At 42.4% G+C, this 19,695-nt stretch overlaps 1 protein-coding gene across 9 annotated transcripts in view; it reads right to left on the reverse strand.

The window, feature by feature from the left end:
• ehmt1b (euchromatic histone-lysine N-methyltransferase 1b) overlaps positions 1 to 19,695 on the reverse strand; it is a 175,004-nt gene that overhangs the window by 93,203 nt on the left and 62,106 nt on the right. For all 9 annotated transcript variants that reach the window (XM_038781535.1, XM_038781534.1, XM_038781533.1 and 6 more), the window contains one exon: positions 18,368 to 18,975. In XM_038781535.1, the coding sequence (XP_038637463.1) occupies positions 18,368 to 18,975 (608 nt within the window). The remainder of the gene's footprint in view (positions 1 to 18,367; positions 18,976 to 19,695) is intronic.

Below are 19,695 nucleotides of genomic sequence, written 5' to 3' on the forward strand. Positions count from 1 at the left end.
AACAGTATTCCGCCTGACAGTGATGACTGATTCCTATGTGATGCTTTCTGAGAACTGGGCAGAAGCGTTTAGACCTTGAAATTGAAATGAACAGTGAGCGCCTGGGTCTTCAAAGAAGGTAGACAACCTTGCCAGAGGAAACCATTTCAAGCCTAGAAGGAAGAAGTATCAAAACAAAAGCTGGAACTTCAGACAGACACTAACTGAAAGTCATCCCAGTGCATCAAAAATCCTCAACCTTTTATATTTATTACCATTTTCTTTACCTTTCCACCACCGTTTCCATGTGTGTGTGTGTGTGTGTGTGTGTGTGTGTCTGTGTCTGTGTGTGTCTACGTGTGTGTGTACCCGTGTGTATATATACATATATTAGAAAGAGTGGGGGTAGTTAGGACGTGGTTTGGGAAAGGGGTAGTAGACGGTCAGTTACATTTTCTGTCCGTTTAATTATAATGCTGTACAGAATAAAAGGTTATTTGTGTTAAAGTTACAAACCTGGTGACTGCGATTTATTGGGTATTTTAAATAAAATCTTATTTCACCTATGTTGCAACTCCATACCAAGTGGGGCTGGAATTGACCAGGCACTGGCCCAGGGTGTTGTGACAACATAATTAATAAAACTTCTTCCAAATTGTAAGTGGTGTGGCTAGAAACACATGCAGTCCCATAACATTTCACCAGAGGGTCATCCAAAATTAACATTATAACCATTAGAACATTTGGTTTCTTTCACAAGTTGCCAGTCAAATCAGCTAAGCACACATTTGTGTTTGCCTTGATCAAAAATGTCTACAACTCAAGTTGGTGGCCTGTGTTTTACTTCCAGGAGCTGTTAAATAGGCCAAGTGTAATTACATCTCTCCAGAACATTACCCAGGGATGCCTTGCCTTAAATATTTTGTTTTCCACTTCAATACTTAAATTTCTCTGTCTTCTTTGATGCCTTTCTTATTGCGAATTAATAGGAAATAATCAGCTGGGAAATAAAATTTACTTAAAGAAATAATGCAGAACCTTCTGGCTCATTTGCATTTTATTCCAACAAAGTCTCACAAGCAGCAATAATTAAATATACTTAGCTTTAAATAGGAAGGTCAAACTATACAGTACATAGAACATAGAACAGAACAGGCCCTTCGGCCCTTGATGTTGTGCCGAGCCATGATCACCCTACTCAAACCCACGTATCCACCCTATACCCGTAACCCAATAACCCCAACCCCCCCCCCCCCCCCCCCCCCCCCCCCCTTAACCTTACTTTTAAGGACACTACGGGCAATTTAGCATGGCCAATCCACCTAACCCGCAAATCTTTGGACTGTGGGAGGAAACCGGAGCACCCGGAGGAAACCCACGCACACACGGGGAGGACGTGCAGACTCCGCACAGACAGTGACCCAGCCGGGAATCGAACCTGGGACCCTGGAGCTGTGAAGCATTTATGCTAACCACCATGCTACCGTGCTGCCCAGTACAAAGCAAAAGGAAGTGGGGAAGAGAGACATTCTCAACTCACAAAAAAAATACTCCAGGTGAGATCTCACAAGACCCTATATATTTCTGTAAGACTTCTTTCCTATACTTCAATCTTTTTGTAGTAAAGGCTGACAAACAATTTGCTTTCCTAATTGCTTGATGTGCCTACGTGCTAACTTTCTGTGATTCATGAACAAGTACACCCAGATTTCTCTGAAAACCAACACTTTCCAGTCTATCTTCAGTTTTTTAATGTCTTCCTGTTCTTGTTGTCTAAATACACAGGGAACAATCTAGAAGATGGTATTTCCTCTCCTACTTTGATGTCCTCATGCAACAACCCCAATACCCCAGCTTGCAGACAATTTCTATATAGTCCTCTTTACTGAACTTGGCTTGACTCCACAAAATTTTAGGACACAGTGTGACGTGCCTGACAGTTCTTTTCCCCCACATTCGCTGTAGTAAAACATCAAGCTGCTGCAGTATATCCCCTGAAACAAAGTCAGAGCTGCAAACTGAAGTACTTGCAATCAAACCTTGACTCAAAACACAAGCCAAAGTTCCATCAATGATTTGAGTTTTGCATTTGAATTTGGAAATAATGGAAAGAGTGAAGAAAAACTAAAACCTCCATAATATTTCTCATGTTAAACTGCAACATTGGCATTCAACATTTCTAACACGTGACTTGAGCTTTTCCCAACATAAACCCCCTCAGTAACTGAACCAAACAGGAGAAATTTTCCAACCTGACAGGTTGTGTGGGGAGCTTTGCCAGCCAGTAGTAGCATGTATTAGAAATACAGGTGCACAATTTTCTGATGAGAAAAGTGTTTAAAATATTTTTTTAAATAAATTTAGAGTACCCAATTATTATTTTTTTCCAATTAAGGGGCAATTTAGCATGGCCAATCCACCTACCCTGCACATTTTTGGGTTGTGGGGGTGAAACCCACGCAGACATGAGGAGAATGTGCAAACTCCACACGGACAGTGATCCAGGGCCGGGATTCGAACCCAGGTCCTCAGCGCCACAGTCCCAGTGCTATCCATTGCGCCACCATGCTGCCTTTTCTAACGACAAAAATAACAGTCAAAAGTTTATGCTCAGTAGATCTAGAGTTGTTGGCATGAGCTCCCAACTAATAACGTTCTCCATCATAGGATCATTGTGGTTACAGCACAAAAAGGAGGCCAGTGATGTCCTTCGCAAGAGCAACTCAGATATTCCCACTCCCCTAACCTTCTCCCAGAGCCATGAAATTTGCTTTCAGGTGCTTATCCAATTCCTTTTTGAAAGACACAATTTAAACTGCTTCCACCACTGTCTCAAGCAGTACATTCTGACTGCTTAAAAAGTTTGCACTCACATCACCAATGGTTCTTTTGCCAGTCTAGTTCAAACAGTTTCTCTCCATCTACTCTTGCCTAGAGACTAATGACTTTGGACACTTCCATCAAATTTCCTCTCAAATCTTTGCAACATGTAACCTCAGTACCTCATCCTTCGAACCATTCTAGCAAAGCCACAAATTTGGAAAACCAGCCCTTTGAATACAATACTACTTTAACAAGATGATGCCACGTTTCAGAATATGTCTTGGATAAAGAAGTTCAATTATTAAAACATGTCAACCAGCGAGAAATTGTGAAATGAAAACAGGAAACGCTGGAAATGCTCAGCAGGTCTGGCACCGTCCGTTAAGAGAAAAGAAAAGTTAATGTTTCAGGTCTGTGACCTTTCAATTCTGGTTTTGTAACAAGTCATTACTACACACTAGTCCACTGTTTCTTTCATCATCCTACAACTTTACAGACTTTTGTAACTTTTACTTTCAGACTGAATCTCGAGAGATTAAACTGATTATAATCTTTAATCTGGTGTTGCATAAAATTATGTGGAGATTAGATACGAGGAGTCACAAAGCAGGGAGGGCAAGCATAGAAAGAATGTCACAAACTCCTTACTTCTCAACTGAGGATTTATTTCCACCACAGTTGTCAGGAGCATCGTTCGGAGTCTATACTATTTCTTGTGCCGCTCTTCCTTCTTAGAATCCCCCTCATCCTCAGCCTTCACATTTTACAGATTATCTTTCGCCATCTTCAACACTATCCCACTGCTAAGCATATCTTTCACACCATTCCCAATATTCCAAAAGACTTTTAATCTTGCATGACACCTGTTTAATTTTTCGTCATTCTTAGCACATGCTTTCCTTTCACTGCAATCTTTCATTGCAACTGAAGGCGATACAATACATGCCCCCATTTCCCTCCTGCCACATCGTCATGCAGGGCCCCAAACACTCCATCCTTAAATATGCAATTTATTTGCCTATCCTCAAACCTGGTAAACTACATTTGCTGTTCACATTGTGAAATTTATATTGGGTATTGTGATGACTGGAAGATGTTAGGTAAATTGGGTTATGTAATGGGAAGTTTAAGGGTTAAAAGCCTGGGCTGGAGTGCGATTTACTGTAGTGGACATATATATTTTAAGAATTCCGTTTTGCAGAGCCTGGGTGTTTTTAGCAGCCAGAAGACGAAATTGATGAAATAATGCGTTTATCCATCTGGGCTAATGCACAGTGGCTTTACTGGGGAAGCCTCTGGGGCAATGTGGTCAGTGCTGGGTGGAGCTCAGGGAGAAAGATTTTTGAGAAAAATTTGGAAGTATGGTCTGATATGGCAATCCTTGTTTTGATCACAAAAGTAAAGTTTTCTTTCCCAGTAAGATAATTTATTAAAAATGTAATAATATTGAAAAGCAGAGCAGTATTGTCTGAAGATAAGAGGCAAAACCATCTCAGTTGAAGCAGCCATTTGAAGATATTCATCCAGAGACTGCAAGGGTTCTAACAAGTTCCAGAATCTGTTCTGTAACACAAGTATTATTTTATGCTATGGTGTAAAAGCCAGCTATTTTCTATAGGTAAAAGTGATAAGTAAAAGATAACTATTTAGCTTTAAGCCCAGAGTCTATTAAATACCATTTTAAAACTCACTCATAACCTCAGGTCATTTCAAAACACATATTCAGCATGTAAAACATAGCTTCAACAGAACACAAACAGATAGATTAAAACAGCATTCTTATTCAGCTAACAAATACATTTGCAAGATAAGGTGACCAGGGACAGGGCAGGCTCCATGGCAACAGCATAGAGACCATTGTCCAACAAGCAAGTCAGCAAGAAACTGGTTCAAGCTGTACGCGATAAGGAAACCGAATCGCATTCCAAAGCTCATGCAAGAATACATTTAAGTTAATGTTGCATCTTAAATACATAGAAACATAGAGAAATACAGCACAGAACAGGCCCTTCGGCCCACGATGTTGTGCTGAACTTTTGTCCGAGGTTAATTATAGATCATAGAATTTTGGACACTAAGGGCAATTTATCATGGCCAATCCACCCAACCTGCACATCTTTGGACTCTGGGAGGAAACCGGAGCACCCGGAGGAAACCCATGCACACACGGGGAGGATGTGCAGACTCCACACAGACAGTGACCCAAGCCGAAATCGAACCTGGGACCCTAGAGCTGTGAAGCAATTGTGCTATCCACAATGCTACCGTGCTGCCCTGAAGAACAAATTAATCTACACTCCATTATTCTACCATAATCCATGTACCTATCCAATAGCCGTTTGAAGGTCCCGAACGTTTCCGACTCAACTACTTCCACAGGCAGTGCAATCCATGCCCCCACAACTCTCTGGTTAAAGAACCTACCCTCTGACATCCCCCCCTATACCTCCATTTACCTTAAATTTATGTCCCCTTGTAATGGTTTGTTTCACCCGGGGAAAAAGTCTCTGACTGTCTACTCTATCTATTCCCCTGATCATCTTATAAACCTCTATCAAGTCACCCCTCATCCTTCTCCGTTCTAATGAGAAAAGGCCTAGCACCCTCAACCTTTCCTCGTATGACCTACTCTCCATTCCAGGCAACATCCTGGTAAATCTCCTTTGCACCTTTTCCAAAGCTTCCACATCCTTCCTAAAATGAGGTGACCAGAACTGCACACAGTACTCCAAATGTGACCTTACCAAGGTTTTGTACAGCTGCATCATCACCTCACGGCTCTTAAATTCAATCCCTCTGCTAATGAACGCTAGCACACCATAGGCCTTCTTCACAGCTCTATCCACTTGAGTGGCAACTTTCAAAGAACTATGAACATAGACCCCAAGATCTCTCTGCTCCTCCACATTGCCAAGAACCCTACCATTAACCCTGCATTCCGCATTCATATTTGTCCTTCCAAAATGGACAACCTCACACTTGTCAGGGTTAAACTCCATCTGCCACTTCTCAGCCCAGCTCTGCATCCTATCTATGTCTCTTTGCAGCCGATAACAGCCCTCCTCACTATCCACAACTCCACCAATCTTCGTATTGTCTGCAAATTTACTCACCCACCCTTCAACTCCCTCATCCAAGTCATTAATGAAAATCACAAACAGCAGAGGACCCAGAACTGATCCCTGCGTTACGCCACTGGTAACTGGGCTCCAGGCTGAATATTTGCCATCCACTACCACTCTCTGACTTCTATCGGTTAGCCAGTTCGTTGTCCAACTGGCCAAATTTCCCACTATCCCATGCCTCCTTACTTTCTGCATAAGCCTACCATGGGGAACCTTATCAAATGACAGGCAGCTAACCATCAAATCAAACTTATTTGATTCTAACCCAAATCAATTAGGATTACATTGGGGTATAGCTAGATGGCTAAAGTCTGATATGATTTAGTATAACCGTGATAGGTCGTACGGCCATTTTTTACTTCATGAATCATCTATACTTTGATCTAACTTGCTTGCTGTCTCGCTATCTTTCATACTTTCACTTTCCAACTCTGCCTCTTGAAGTAAATGCAAGCTGTTTTGCTGTAAGCAAGAAAATCATTTCTGTATTATTTGAAAGTTTAATTGTCTACAAGATTGCTTCTCTTGAGTCCTTTGTTAGCTGGACTTATTAGAGAATAAGACTTTAAATGATTCTCAATTGTAATCAACAGAGACAAATAAAACAATTTTTATTTGCACCTGAGAAGTGTTAACTCAAATTTCCTCTGAGTTTTGGTGTTCTCAAGTGCCACTAAATCCGCATGGTAGATTTCAACAGTTGGTTTAAGCTGTATTGAGAGTTGTATGATTATTTTCTTGTTGCTTTATGGGAAATTAAGTAGTAGTGTTAATTGTATGCTGTTTTTTTGGATGTGAAGTTAAAAATGTTTATTATTGTAGACATAATAAAGTTTTGTTTTGAAAATAACCACGCCCTATTTCTTCATGCAATCAATCCTGGAGTGAATCATTCTTTCTGCACTGTCTTACAAATAAACTAAATTATTGGGGTTTTGGTCCAGTATCCTAACCATTGTTGGGGTCTGGTCTGGGATCATTATAGGGCAGCAGGGTAGCATGGTGGTTAGCATAAATGCTTCACAGCTCCAGGGTCCCAGGTTCGATTCCCGGCTGGGTCACTGTCTGTGTGGAGTCTGCACGTCCTCCCCCTGTGTGCGTGGGTTTCCTCCGGGTGCTCCGGTTTCCTCCCACAGTCCAAAGATGTGCGGGTTAGGTGGATTGGCCGTGCTAAATTGCCCGTAGTGTCCTAATAAAAGTAAGGTTAAGGGGGGGTTGTTGGGTTACGGGTATAGGGTGGATACGTGGGTTTGAGTAGGGTGATCATGGCTCGGCACAACATTGAGGGCCGAAGGGCCTGTTCTGTGCTGTACTGTTCTATGTTCTATGTTCTAAACCAAACACAGAATTGGTGTTCATGTGGTGAACACTTCTGTTCTGTTCATGAATGCAATCTTGAACTACAGGCTGCTAACCATTTGAATTCTCTGTTTCACTATCACTCACATCTCTACCATTGACTTTCAATACCCGTTCAACGAAGTTTAATGCAAGTTTGAGGAACAACATATTTTTACTAAGTATTTCATAGCCCTCTGGACTTTGACTGCAGACCTTTACCACAACACGCATTTGAACTCTGGCACAAAGTGCAGGCATATGAGTGTGCCTGTGTTTCCGTAGAGCATAACATTACCAGTGGGTTGATCTACACTCGGTGTTGATTAGCTCTTTATCTTTTCATTAAACACTTGGGCCACTGTCACCTACTCTGCCTCGCCATATTTTCATGCTTCCCTTTCCACCTATCCCCCTTCGGTTGTTTACATGCTCTGCATCTTCTATTTCTCTCATTACGCCCCCTTTTGTCTCCTGCTAATATCAGGTTTGCGATTTACTCATGTTTCCTCCACCCAAGTATTTCACAGGTGCTTCTATTTCTTCCCGTGTGTGACTTCTCCCTCCCCCCTTCTCCCTGTCAATCTGTATATCTTCTTGATCTGGTGGGTCTAGAAGGCGTAAAATGTCAACAGGCTTCTGTTTTCCACAGATGCAGTCCGAGCTACTGAATATTTTGTTTGTAGATTTCCAGAATCTGCAACATTTTGTTGTTTTACCCGAAAGCGCCTCATTAGCTCAGATGTAAAAGCAACACTTTGAGCCATACACATTACAAATATTTAACATTCAAGATCTAGTCTGTAATGATCTTCGCTGGGACTACAATTCAACACACTGCATCCTTATTAGGTAAGAGGGAAAATTGTTCCACTCCTGATCCCTCACGTGCTCACTAATGCAGAATATGAGCACGATCAGACTAGATTTTAACATCTTCCAGTCAACACTAATTCACAACAGTATTCACAAATGCGTAATAGACACATGAGCAATGTATTACAGGTTGACCATCGCATGAATTGTAGGCTAATAAAAATGAAGTCAATCCCTTCACGAAAGTAGAACATCAAGTTTAAAGAGGAAAAATGTCAAGGACTGTGGCATTAGAGCATTGTTCATAAATATTAAATTAATCCATTCCAGAATAGTTTTTAAAATACAAAATTTCATAGTTCATTGGAAAGGTTGCATTTATTGCTCCTCCCAATTGACCAATAGCATAGTATCAATTTAGTGTCATCAGAGGGGTATTAGGAATCAACTGTGTTGCCTGGCTGTCAGAGCACATGTCAGTTGCATTCCTTTCCCTGAGGTACAGTCATAGAATAGATGGGCTCATAGGTCAACGCAGTTAGTTGAAAAATTCTTTTTTTTTTTATAAATTTAGATTACCCAATTATTTTTTCCAATTAAGGGGCAATTTAGCGTGTCCAATCCACCTACTCTGCACATTTTTGGGTTGTGGGGGCGAAACCCACGCAGACACGGGGAGAATGTGCAAACTCCACACGGACAGTGACCCAGAGCCGGGATCGAACCTGGGACCTCGGTGCCGTGAGGCGGTTGTGCTAACCACTAGGCCACCGTGCTGCCCCGTTAGTTGAAAAATTCTGATTGATTTAATGAATTCAACTTCATAAGCTTCCATTCTAGGATTGAGAATCAACCTCTCTAATACTGATCCAGACCAAAATCACTATGCTTCCTCTGGGTTTATTATATATGGCAGATGTTCTTTATAACGCAGGTAGTTTCCTTCTGCATAAACCACTATTGATGACTGTCCATAAAGGAAATCAGCAACAACATGGCATCCAGTTAGAAAATGAACTAACTTTTTACAAGAATTAGGTTAATAGAAAAATTGATGGAAAGGAGCAAAGCTTTTTAATCGTGCAATTTCCAGCGTTTAAGATGTACAAATTTAGTTGCTTTAAAGTGGCAACTTGACTGCTATTAATTAGGGATGTGAAAACACATAACAATAAATATAGTCATCATTCTGTTACATTTGGAACAATTTTCAGAGAAAAATATGAAATAAACAACTAATTTACTTCATAATTATAAAACAACATTGATTCAACAAATTTTCTTTAGCTTTTAAAACAAAGTACGAAGGCTGCTTCTGTGTAAGAAACTGGACTTTAATCTCAAGATACCTAATAAACCACAATCTCAGTGATTAATGGCAACAATAAGGTAGCACTTGCACTAATTTATTCTGTGAATATGAAATAGCAAAACGTGACACCTGCTGGGATTTGGGTACTTTACTTTGACTAGGAGGGAGTAACAGCAGTTCACTGAATAGATTTAGTAGTTTTCAGATTTGGGAGTCATAACTCCCAATTTCCTTATTACACAAAATTCCACAATGCAGATGAAAATTCTCCAAATCTGGAAAAGTGTCTACTTCTTGGTTATTGTTGGAACATAACCATATTTTATTCTGAGGAATTAGCAATTTAGTTATTCGCTTTAAAAAAAATAAATCTAAATATAATCTGGCACTATTCATCGTGTGGTTATTAACATTCTAGCACCAGTAATGTCCAGTAGTCAGTCACCTAACTCATTACTGAGTTCTTGTCGAAAACAGAGTCAACACAATCCATTAGCCAACTTCAGATGAGAACAAATAAGTTTGCTATAAATACTTGAAATAAAATAAATCTAACACAATCCAGAAAATAGGAGAATGTTTTCTTGTTGCATATTTCAGCCTCCAATATCATTATCTACAAACAAAGTCACAAGAAATTTCAATGTTTTGACAGACTCAAAACATATCTGGTGCACAACAGGTTTACTTATCACCAGCAGAACGAGCTAGGTCGCAATAAATGTTGTTGTTGGGCCTCCCAAACCTCCGGCAAATCAGCTCACAACTCCAGTATCATTCATGCGCATGCTCCAGGCATTGTGATCTGGAGCATGCGCAATGCGGCTCATGTCCAGGGACAGACGCTTGTTTGTCTCATCTTCAGGCGGGAAGGAGGCGGATAAGCGGAGGCAGCGTTAGGGGCAGTGGGTGGGAAGGGTGGCTTCATACACACCCAGTGGAGGCCTCAACACCCCCAATAACAAATTAGCTGCACCGCCTCAACACCCAACACAACGGCAGCTGCCGCTTTCTCCCGGTGCCAGGGCCCAGTGGACAAATATGGCTTCAGGAAGGAAATGCAGCAATGGATTTGTTCAGGAGAAATAATCTTTAACTCACTTTACTGATCCTGGAACAGGAGGAGAGAATGGGGCAATTTCTATCCTGCACTCACACTGACGGATTTTGAAAATTCCGTTTACAGTGGGTTAAAAGGGGAGGATTCACAGAGGGGAAAGTCAAACGAAACATCACTAAGCATCACCACTTCCTAGTTCCTAGTTCCCCCGTTTCACAGAGCGCGGCCGTGAGGGTCCAGTGATCGGTTCGGGATAATGACCGCCATCTTTACTCGGGACAATGAGCAGGGCAGCACATGGCATTGTGGATAGCACAATTGCTTCACAGCTCCAGGGTTCCGGGTTCGATTCCAGCTTGGTTCACTGTCTGTGCGGAGTCTGCACATCCTCCCCGTGTGTGCGTGGGTTTCCTCCGGGTGCTCGGTTTCCTCCCACAGCCCTGAGATGTGCAGGTTAGGTGGATTGGCCATGATAAATTGCCCTTAGTGTCCAGAATTGCCCTTAGTGTTGGGTGTAGTTACTGGGTTATGGGATAGGGTGGAGGTGTTGACCTTGGGTAGGATGCTCTATCCAAGAGCCGGTGCAGACTCGATGGGCCGAATGGCCCGCTTCTGCACTGTAAATTCTATGAAAAGAGAATAACAATAAGCCCTGGTTTCTCTTCTGCACTACCAACTCTCGTCATGTATCCCTCTCCTCTGCTGCTTCCATCCTTACCTCCAACAAATAAAAGCAGCTCATGGACATCATCAGTGACAATCCATTCAGTTGGTTCCTTCTCCTTCCCTGCCCAATAAGCCGACTCCCACTAGTTCTACTTCTGAACCTGCATCGGCATCCAATTTCCCTTCAATCTCCTTTCATGCCCTCTCGAACATCAACATGTTTCTGACCCCATCTGTCATTAACTTGACCCCATTCCCACTAAACCACTGAACATCCAACTTCCCTTCTCAGCCTTCTGACTAGCTAGCATTATAATAGCTTCCTCTTCTCAGTCCATGCAAATTGCATATCATCGGTAACCTCCCTTTTCTCACTAAACTCCTATCCCATATTGTAATGTCCAAATCTGTGCTGCCCTTTCCAATAACTTCATGTTTCAATCACTCCAATCAGATGTTCAGCCTTGCCAGGGCAATGAAACAGCCCTAAATCTGTCTCAAATGATATCCTGTACAATTTGTGGTACACAGTAATTCATCGCCCACAAAATGTTTGACAGCCACTGACAAAACTATTCTCCGCCAACAACTCTCCTCCACTGTCCAGCTGAGCAGTACACCTCTCTAGGCTTCACTCTTACCTATGAAATCAAACGTAAAGTATCGCCAACAGTGATTTCTCTTCCCATCTCCACAATATTACCTTTGGATTTCTAGAAAGTTCTATCTATCCTTGGCATCTTCTTCATCCTTATCCACATACTGCCTCTTGACAATAATAATAATCATAATATTAATAGATAGGAGATTCTGTGGTCGCGAGCGAGACTCCCGAAAGGTATGTTGCCTCCCGGGTGCCAGGGCCAGGGATGTCTCTGATCGTGTCTTCAGGATCCTGAAGGGGGAGGGGGAGCAGCCAGAAGTCGTGGTGCACATTGGTACCAACGATGTAGGTAGGAAAAAGGGTGTGGAGGTAATAAACAAGTTTAGGGAGTTAGGCTGGAAGTTAAAGGCCAGGACAGACAGAGTTGTCATCTCTGGTTTGTTGCCGGTGCCACGTGATAGCGAGGCTAGGAATAGGGAGAGAGTGCAGTTGAAGACGTGGCTGCAGGAATGGTGTAGGAGGGAGGGCTTCAGGTATTTGGATAATTGGAGCGCATTCTGGGGAAGGTGGGACCTGGACAAGCAGGACGGGTTGCATCTGAACCAGAGGGGCACCAATATCCTGGGGGGGAGGTTTTCTAGTACTCTTCGGGAGGGTTTAAACTAATTTGGCAGGGGAATGGGAACCGGATTTGTAGTCCAGCAACTAAGGTAGACGATAGTCAGGACGCCAAAGCACATAGTGATGCAGTGGGGAAGGTAACAATGACAAAGGAGAGTACTTGCAGGCAAGGAGATGGGTTGAAGTGTGTATACTTTAATGCAAGAAGCATCAGGAATAAGGTGGGTGAACTTAAGGCATGGATCTGTACTTGGGACTACGATGTGGTGGCCATCACAGAAACTTGGATAGAAGAGGGGCAGAAATAGTTGTTGGAGGTCCCTGGTTATAGATGTTTCAACAAGATTAGGGAGGATGGTAAAAGAGGTGGGGGGGTGGCATTGTTAATTAGAGATAGTATAACAGCTGCAGAAAGGCAGTTCGAGGGGGATGTGCCTACTGAGGTAATATGGGTTGAAGTTAGAAATAGGAAAGGAGCAGTCACCTTGTTGGGAGTTTTCTATAGGCCCCCCAATAGCAGCAGAGATGTGGAGGAACAGATTGGGAAACAGATTTTGGAAAGGTGCAGAAGTCACAGGGTAGTAGTCATGGGCGACTTCAACTTCCCAAACATTGAGTGGAAACTCTTTAGATCAAATAGTTTGGATGGGGTAGTGTTTGTGCAGTGTGTCCAGGAAGCTTTTCTAACACAGTATGTAGATTGTCCGACCAGAGGGGAGGCCATATTGGATTTAGTACTTGGTAATGAACCAGGGCAGGTGATAGATTTGTTAGTGGGGGAGCATTTTGGAGGTAGTGACCACAATTCTGTGACTTTCACTTTAGTAATGGAGAGGGATAGGTGCGAGCAACAGGGCAAGGTTTATAATTGGGGGAAGGGTAAATACAATGCTGTCAGACAAGAATTGAAGTGCAGAAGTTGGGAACATAGGCTGTCAGGGAAGGACACAAGTGAAATGTGGAACGTGTCTTTGATATGTATGTCCCTGTCAGGCAGGGAAGAGATGGTCGAGTGAGGGAACCATGGTTGACAAGAGAGGTTGAATGTCTTGTTAAGAGGAAGAAGGAGACTTATGTAAGGCTGAAGAAACAAGGTTCAGACAGGGCGCTGGAGGGATACAAGATAGCCAGGAGGGAACTGAAGAAAGGGATTAGGAGAGCTAAGAGAGGGCATGAAAAATCTTTGGCGGGTAGGATCAAGGAAAACCCCAAGGCCTTTTACACATATGTGAGAAATATGAGAATGACTAGAGCGAGGGTAGGTCCGATTAAGGACAGTAGCGGGAGATTGTGTATTGAGTCTGAAGAGATAGGAGAGGTCTTGAACAAGTATTTTTCTTCAGTATTTACAAACGAGAGGGGCCATATTGTTGGAGAGGACAGCGTGAAGCAAACTGATAAGCTTGAGGAGATACTTGTCAGGAAGGAAGATGTGTTGCGCGTTTTGAAAAACTTGAGGATAGACAAGTCCCCCGGGCCTGACGGGATATATCCAAGGATTCTATGGGAAGCAAGAAATGAAATTGCAGAGCCGTCCTCGCTGTCAACAGGGGTGGTACCAGAGGATTGGAGAGTGGCGAATGTCGTGCCCCTGTTCAAAAAAGGGAATAGGGATAACCCTGGGAATTACAGGCCAGTTAGTCTTACTTCGGTGGTAGGCAAAGTAATGGAAAGGGTACTGAGGGATAGGATTTCTGAGCATCTGGAAAGGCATTGCTTGATTAGGGATAGTCAGCACGGATTTGTGAGGGGTAGGTCTTGCCTTACAAGTCTTATTGAATTCTTTGAGGAGGTGACCAAGCATGTGGATGAAGGTAAAGCAGTGGATGTAGTGTACATGGATTTTAGTAAGGCATTTGATAAGGTTCCCCATGGTAGGCTTATGCAGAAAGTAAGGAGGCATGGGATAGTGGGAAATTTGGCCAGTTGGATAACAAACTGGCTAACCGATAGAAGACAGAGAGTTGTGGTGGAGGGCAAATATTCAGCCTGGAGCCCAGTTATCAGTGGCGTACCGCAGGGATCAGTTCTGGGTCCTCTGCTGTTTGTGATTTTCATTAACGACTTGGATGAGGGAGTTGAAGGGTGGGTCAGTAAATTTGCAGATGATACGAAGATTGGTGGAGTTGTGGATAGTGAGGAGGGCTGTTGTCGGCTTCAAAGAGACATAGATAGAATGCAGAGCTGGGCTGAGAAGTGGCAGATGGAGTTTAACCCTGACAAGTGTGAGGTTGTCCATTTTGGAAGGACAAATCTGAATGCGGAATACAGGGTTAATGGTAGGGTTCTTGGCAATGTGGAGGAGCAGAGAGATCTTGGGGTCTATGTTCATAGTTCTTTGAAAGTTGCCACTCAAGTGGATAGAGCTGTGAAGAAGGCCTATGGTGTGCTAGCGTTCATTAGCAGAGGGATTGAATTTAAGAGCCGTGAGGTGATGATGCAGCTGTACAAAACCTTGGTCAGGCCACATTTGGAGTACTGTGTGCAGTTCTGGTCACCTCATTTTAGGAAGGATGTGGAAGCTTTGGAAAAGGTGCAAACGAGATTTACCAGAATGTTGCCTGGAATGGAGAGTAGGTCTTACGAGGAAAGGTTGAGGGTGCTAGGCCTTTTCTCATTAGAACGGAGAAGGATGAGGGGCGACTTGATAGAGGTTTATAAGATGATCAGGGGAATAGTTAGAGTAGACAGTCAGAGACTTTTTCCCCGGGTGGAACACACCATTACAAGGGGACATAAATTTAAGATAAATGGTGGAAGATATAGAGGGGATGTCAGAGGTAGGTTCTTTACCCAGAGAGTAGTGGGGGCATGGAATGCACTGCCTGTGGTAGTAGTTGAGTCGGAAAATTTATGGACCTTCAAGCGGCTATTGGATAGGTACTTGGATTAGGGTAGAATAATGGAGTGTAGGTTAACTTCTTAAGGGCAGCACGGTAGCATTGTGGATAGCACAATTGCTTCACAGCTCCAGGGTCCCAAGTTCGATTTCGACTTGGGTCACTGTCTGTGTGGAGTCTGCACATCCTCCCCGTGACTGCGTGGGTTTCCTCCGGGTACTCCGGTTTCCTCCCACAGTCCAAAGATGTGCAGGTTGGGTGGATTGGCCATGAAAAATTGTCCAAAATTCTATGATTAACCTAGGACAAAAGTTCGGCGCAACATCGTGGGCCGAAGGGCCTGTTCTGTGCTGTATTTCTCTATATATCAATATTAGTGTCTCAAGTAGGCTTACTGTTACTGTGAAAAGCCATTAGTCACCACACTCCTGCACCTGTTCGGGTATAGAGGGAGAATTCAGAATGTCCAATTCACCTAACAAGCATATCTTTCGGAGGAAACCTGAGCGCCCAAAGGAAACCCATGCAAAGGGAGAAGATGCAGACTCCACACAGGCAGTGACCCAAGCCGGGAATTAAACCAGGACCCTGGCGCTGGAAGCAACAGTGCTAACCATCGGACTACCATGCCGCTCCTAACACCATATATACACACATGTGGTCATCTTCCAAAAGTACATTGATGACCTAGCTCGACAGCGCGCTCTAGACAGTCTGTGTCCCATGATCTGGAATGTCCTACCCAAGTTTTCTATCTCCCAATTCCCCTCTTTTTTTTCCAAGACCCTCCTTTCTACAATTCTATTTAGTCAAGCTTTTTGGCAAAGATCCACCTATCTTGTTCACTAGCTCGATGCTATACTTGTCTCACTGTGATTCCACAGGGAACCCGGTGATGGAAAATACCAGGAGGATAACAAAAACTCTTTAGGGATGTCCTTAAAGCATTCCTGAGGAGGTCAAATATCCAACCCACTCCTGGCTCATGACCCACCAAAATGGAGAAGGTTCATTTGGGAGTTAATTGAACACAGAGAGAGGCTTTGTTGAGAACAGCAAAGGCGTTGAGGCATCAGAGAACTTGCACAAACTTAACCTTACCTTCCAAGCAACCTGCAGTCAGCAGATGAGCCATCTCAGAACCCATCAAACTGCCGTGGAAGCAAGTTATCCTTGATCCAAAGGTACTGTCTAAGATGATAACGGATTCCGAGAATTGACTTAGGACATTTTTTGAGATTAAAGGCTACACAAGAGCAAGCAGTGATATTTTCAACAAACTAAACATGTGAATTTGGTTCATTGTAGTCGTCTTCTCAGGCTGTCCCTCAGGTTCATTACTTGTCTTGTTTAACTTTCAGCAAACTACCATCTTAAAAAGACTCCATTAAGTATCAGAAAATAGATTGCCAGACTAATTTCAGGAAGTTGAAATTCACCAAATTGCACTATGAAAACAATATATTTCAGTAAGTTGTTTAGCAAGGTTGGATCGTTCCTGTGAGGACTACCTACCCTGATAACCACTTCCCCCATCCGATGTGGTTTAATACTGTTTCAGCAACTGTTAGTACTTGCACATGGTTTAAGTTTTAAGTGTTAAGTTTTAATTTCTGGATGTGTATCATTTTAAAAATTAATTTAGAGTACTCAATTCTTTTTTCCAAATAAGGGGCAATTTAGCATGGCCAATTCACCTACTCTGCACATCTTTTTGATTGTCGGGACAAGACCATGGAGACACGGGGAGAGTGTGCAAACTCCACATGGACAGTGACCCGGGGCTGGAATTGAACTCAAATCCTCGCTGCCGGACGCAGCAGTGCTAACCACTGTGCCACCATGCTTACAAAATAGTTTTGAGAATATAAATATAAATTTGTGAAGAATCTAACCTTATCACATGTTTATAGTCATAGAATATGATGGTCTCATTGGAAACAAGTTTCTCCAAAATTGAATTGGCAGGTTCATGTCTGATGGATGAAATAGTATTTGAGGAATAAGCACTATTTTCTTAATCTGTCCATTATAATTTCAGCATCTATCAATCATCGAAGAAAGCAGCTCCATGGCCAAGTCCTTGCTTAGGTTTCAATTTAGGAACAACGTTATAATTTCTCCTTTCTTGAACCTAAGTTTGTGCCCTGGATGCTCATTAAAGTTAGTCTACAGAAACTCTGGAGTGTATAGGCTGCTCATTATCTTTTTCATTTATCAAATCAATACTGCTGTATTATTTTAATTCACCTGACAACTTCATAAAGCATTTTCAGTTCAAATAAAGTGAACCTTTACTTTTAACATTAAAAAAAAGCTTTCGAACAATAATTTGTACGAATTGTCCCTGCCATTTTGTCATATTTAACCAATGTTGCCACTTTGCCATATATTTCACCAATGTCATAGAACATACAGTGCAGAAGGAGGCCTTTCGGCCCATCAAGTCTGCACCTACCCACTTAAGCCCTCACTGCCACCTTATCCCCGTAACCCAATAATCCCTCCTAACCTTTTTTGGGCACTAAGGGCACTTTTTTAGCATGCCCAATCCACCTAACCTGCATGTCTTTGGACTATGGGAGGAAACCGGAGCATCCGGAGGAAACCCACGCTCCCACAGGGAGAACATAGAGACTCCGCTCAGACAGTGACCCAGCGGGGAATTGAACCTGGGACCCGGATGCTGAGAAGCCACAGTGCTAGCCACTTGTGCCCTCCCATCCATGCCAAACTAGTCTTTCCCATCCATTCCATCCCTGCTAATGCCATCCCTATCCATAATGGAAACAATGTCTCAGACTATGACAAGTTTGTTCTTTGCTAAAGCATACTACGCACTCACCCACCGCAATCCTCCGTGCGCACCACATGTCTCCCCTGCACCAGGTTACACCCACCGAATAAATGCACCAACAGAGATACTCCTTAAACTATCAGCAGTAAGAGTATTATTACAGATTCTATAGGGTTTCAGACTATGTATCAATGTTGTGCATAATTGGACCTCTGTGAGCCAAAATGTAACATTTTTCACAAAAGTAAACATTCACTATTGTCAATCTGTTAATCCTTATCAAGACATCCTGTGTTTCAAGCAGTTTATTCCAAAATTTTAGCCAATTGTGTAAAATCTTGTAACCAGTATCAGAACTCTTTTTTTAAAGATTAAGAAATTCTCACCTGATTTGAGTTGAGTTTAGGAAGGGTCTTCCTCGCTCTGTGAATCTTGACCTCAGCATTGAGGCCTTGTGAGAGTGTTTTAGCCTGAGATGTATTTTCTTCTGGATTTTCTTCTTGTGATTTGGCTGATGCCACATTAAGCGGTTTGATGGCTTGGTTTTGCAGAACTTCAACTGCACTTAAGTTTTTTAGCTTGTTAACTCCTCCAGCCTTGCTAGGAGATGAAGAAAGTGTTTTGGCAGCATGACCGATTAGAGGAGGAGTCCCAGTCTGTACCTGCTGTAAGGGTTTACTATTTAAAACTAATCCATTGCTTCCCGTCAAAGACGTTAGTGTCAAATCATCTGAATTCATATGATTGCATGCTTTAACAGTCTTATTGTCCTCTCCTAATATTCCATTTTCATTTATCTGCTTGAGATCACTTAAATCCCTCGATGCTGTTTTCACAGTGTCCTGAGTGTTTTTAACTGGTGTGTGATGATTCTTTGTTGAAGAAGCTTCTTCATTCTTTCCACAAGAGCCATTGGTTTCACCATCTGCAAACATCTCACAAATTTCCAGCGGCTTCTCTGTGGCACTCAAATTAGCAGCTTTGAGGTCACTTCCTGTAGGAGAGGTCACAACAGCTTCATTACTTCCCCCCACAAAAAAAGTAAGTGGTAAAAGTGAAGAGGGAATTGCAGACAATAGCAAGTATGCAAAATGCTTAACATGTGCAGAAAGATTTGTTTGGTATCCCAAGTCAAGAATAAATAACGATAGCAAATAAACAATTTTGGAAAATTATTTTATACAAATGTTTAAATTTTGACCTTGTAGGAAAGTAGTTTTCATGAAAATACTCATTCGTAGATTCTTCTCCCTGGTCTTTTCATGGAAACTTGTAAAATTTTTCAGCATCAAAAATAAAGGCAGTGAAACTGGGTAGAGGGCACATTAAGTTTTATCGCATCCAGGGAATCAGTTGTATTTGTGCACGGCAACCACTTTGTACAAAACAGTGTCAAACAATATTGTAACATACAAGAACGGTTTAAACTAGCCGATAACTGTATGCCAAATAATTTCACAAAGTACTTAAAGTCAGTCAGATTGGAAATTTAAAAAGTGTACAATTACATTTTGGGTAAGCGTTAATTATGTGGAATATATAACCAGAGTAGAGAACAGAATAGCTTAACTAGACTGTCAAATTCAGACACAAAAAGACAATAGAGATGGTGAAGAGAACAATCACCAAATGATTCCATGAATGAGGAACTTCAGTTACACGGATAGGCTGGAGAAACTGGGCTGTTCTCTTTGGAGAACAGAAAAGGCGATTT

Source organism: Scyliorhinus canicula, chromosome 21, assembly GCF_902713615.1.
Source record: "Scyliorhinus canicula chromosome 21, sScyCan1.1, whole genome shotgun sequence".
NCBI classification, from domain to species: domain Eukaryota; kingdom Metazoa; phylum Chordata; class Chondrichthyes; order Carcharhiniformes; family Scyliorhinidae; genus Scyliorhinus; species Scyliorhinus canicula.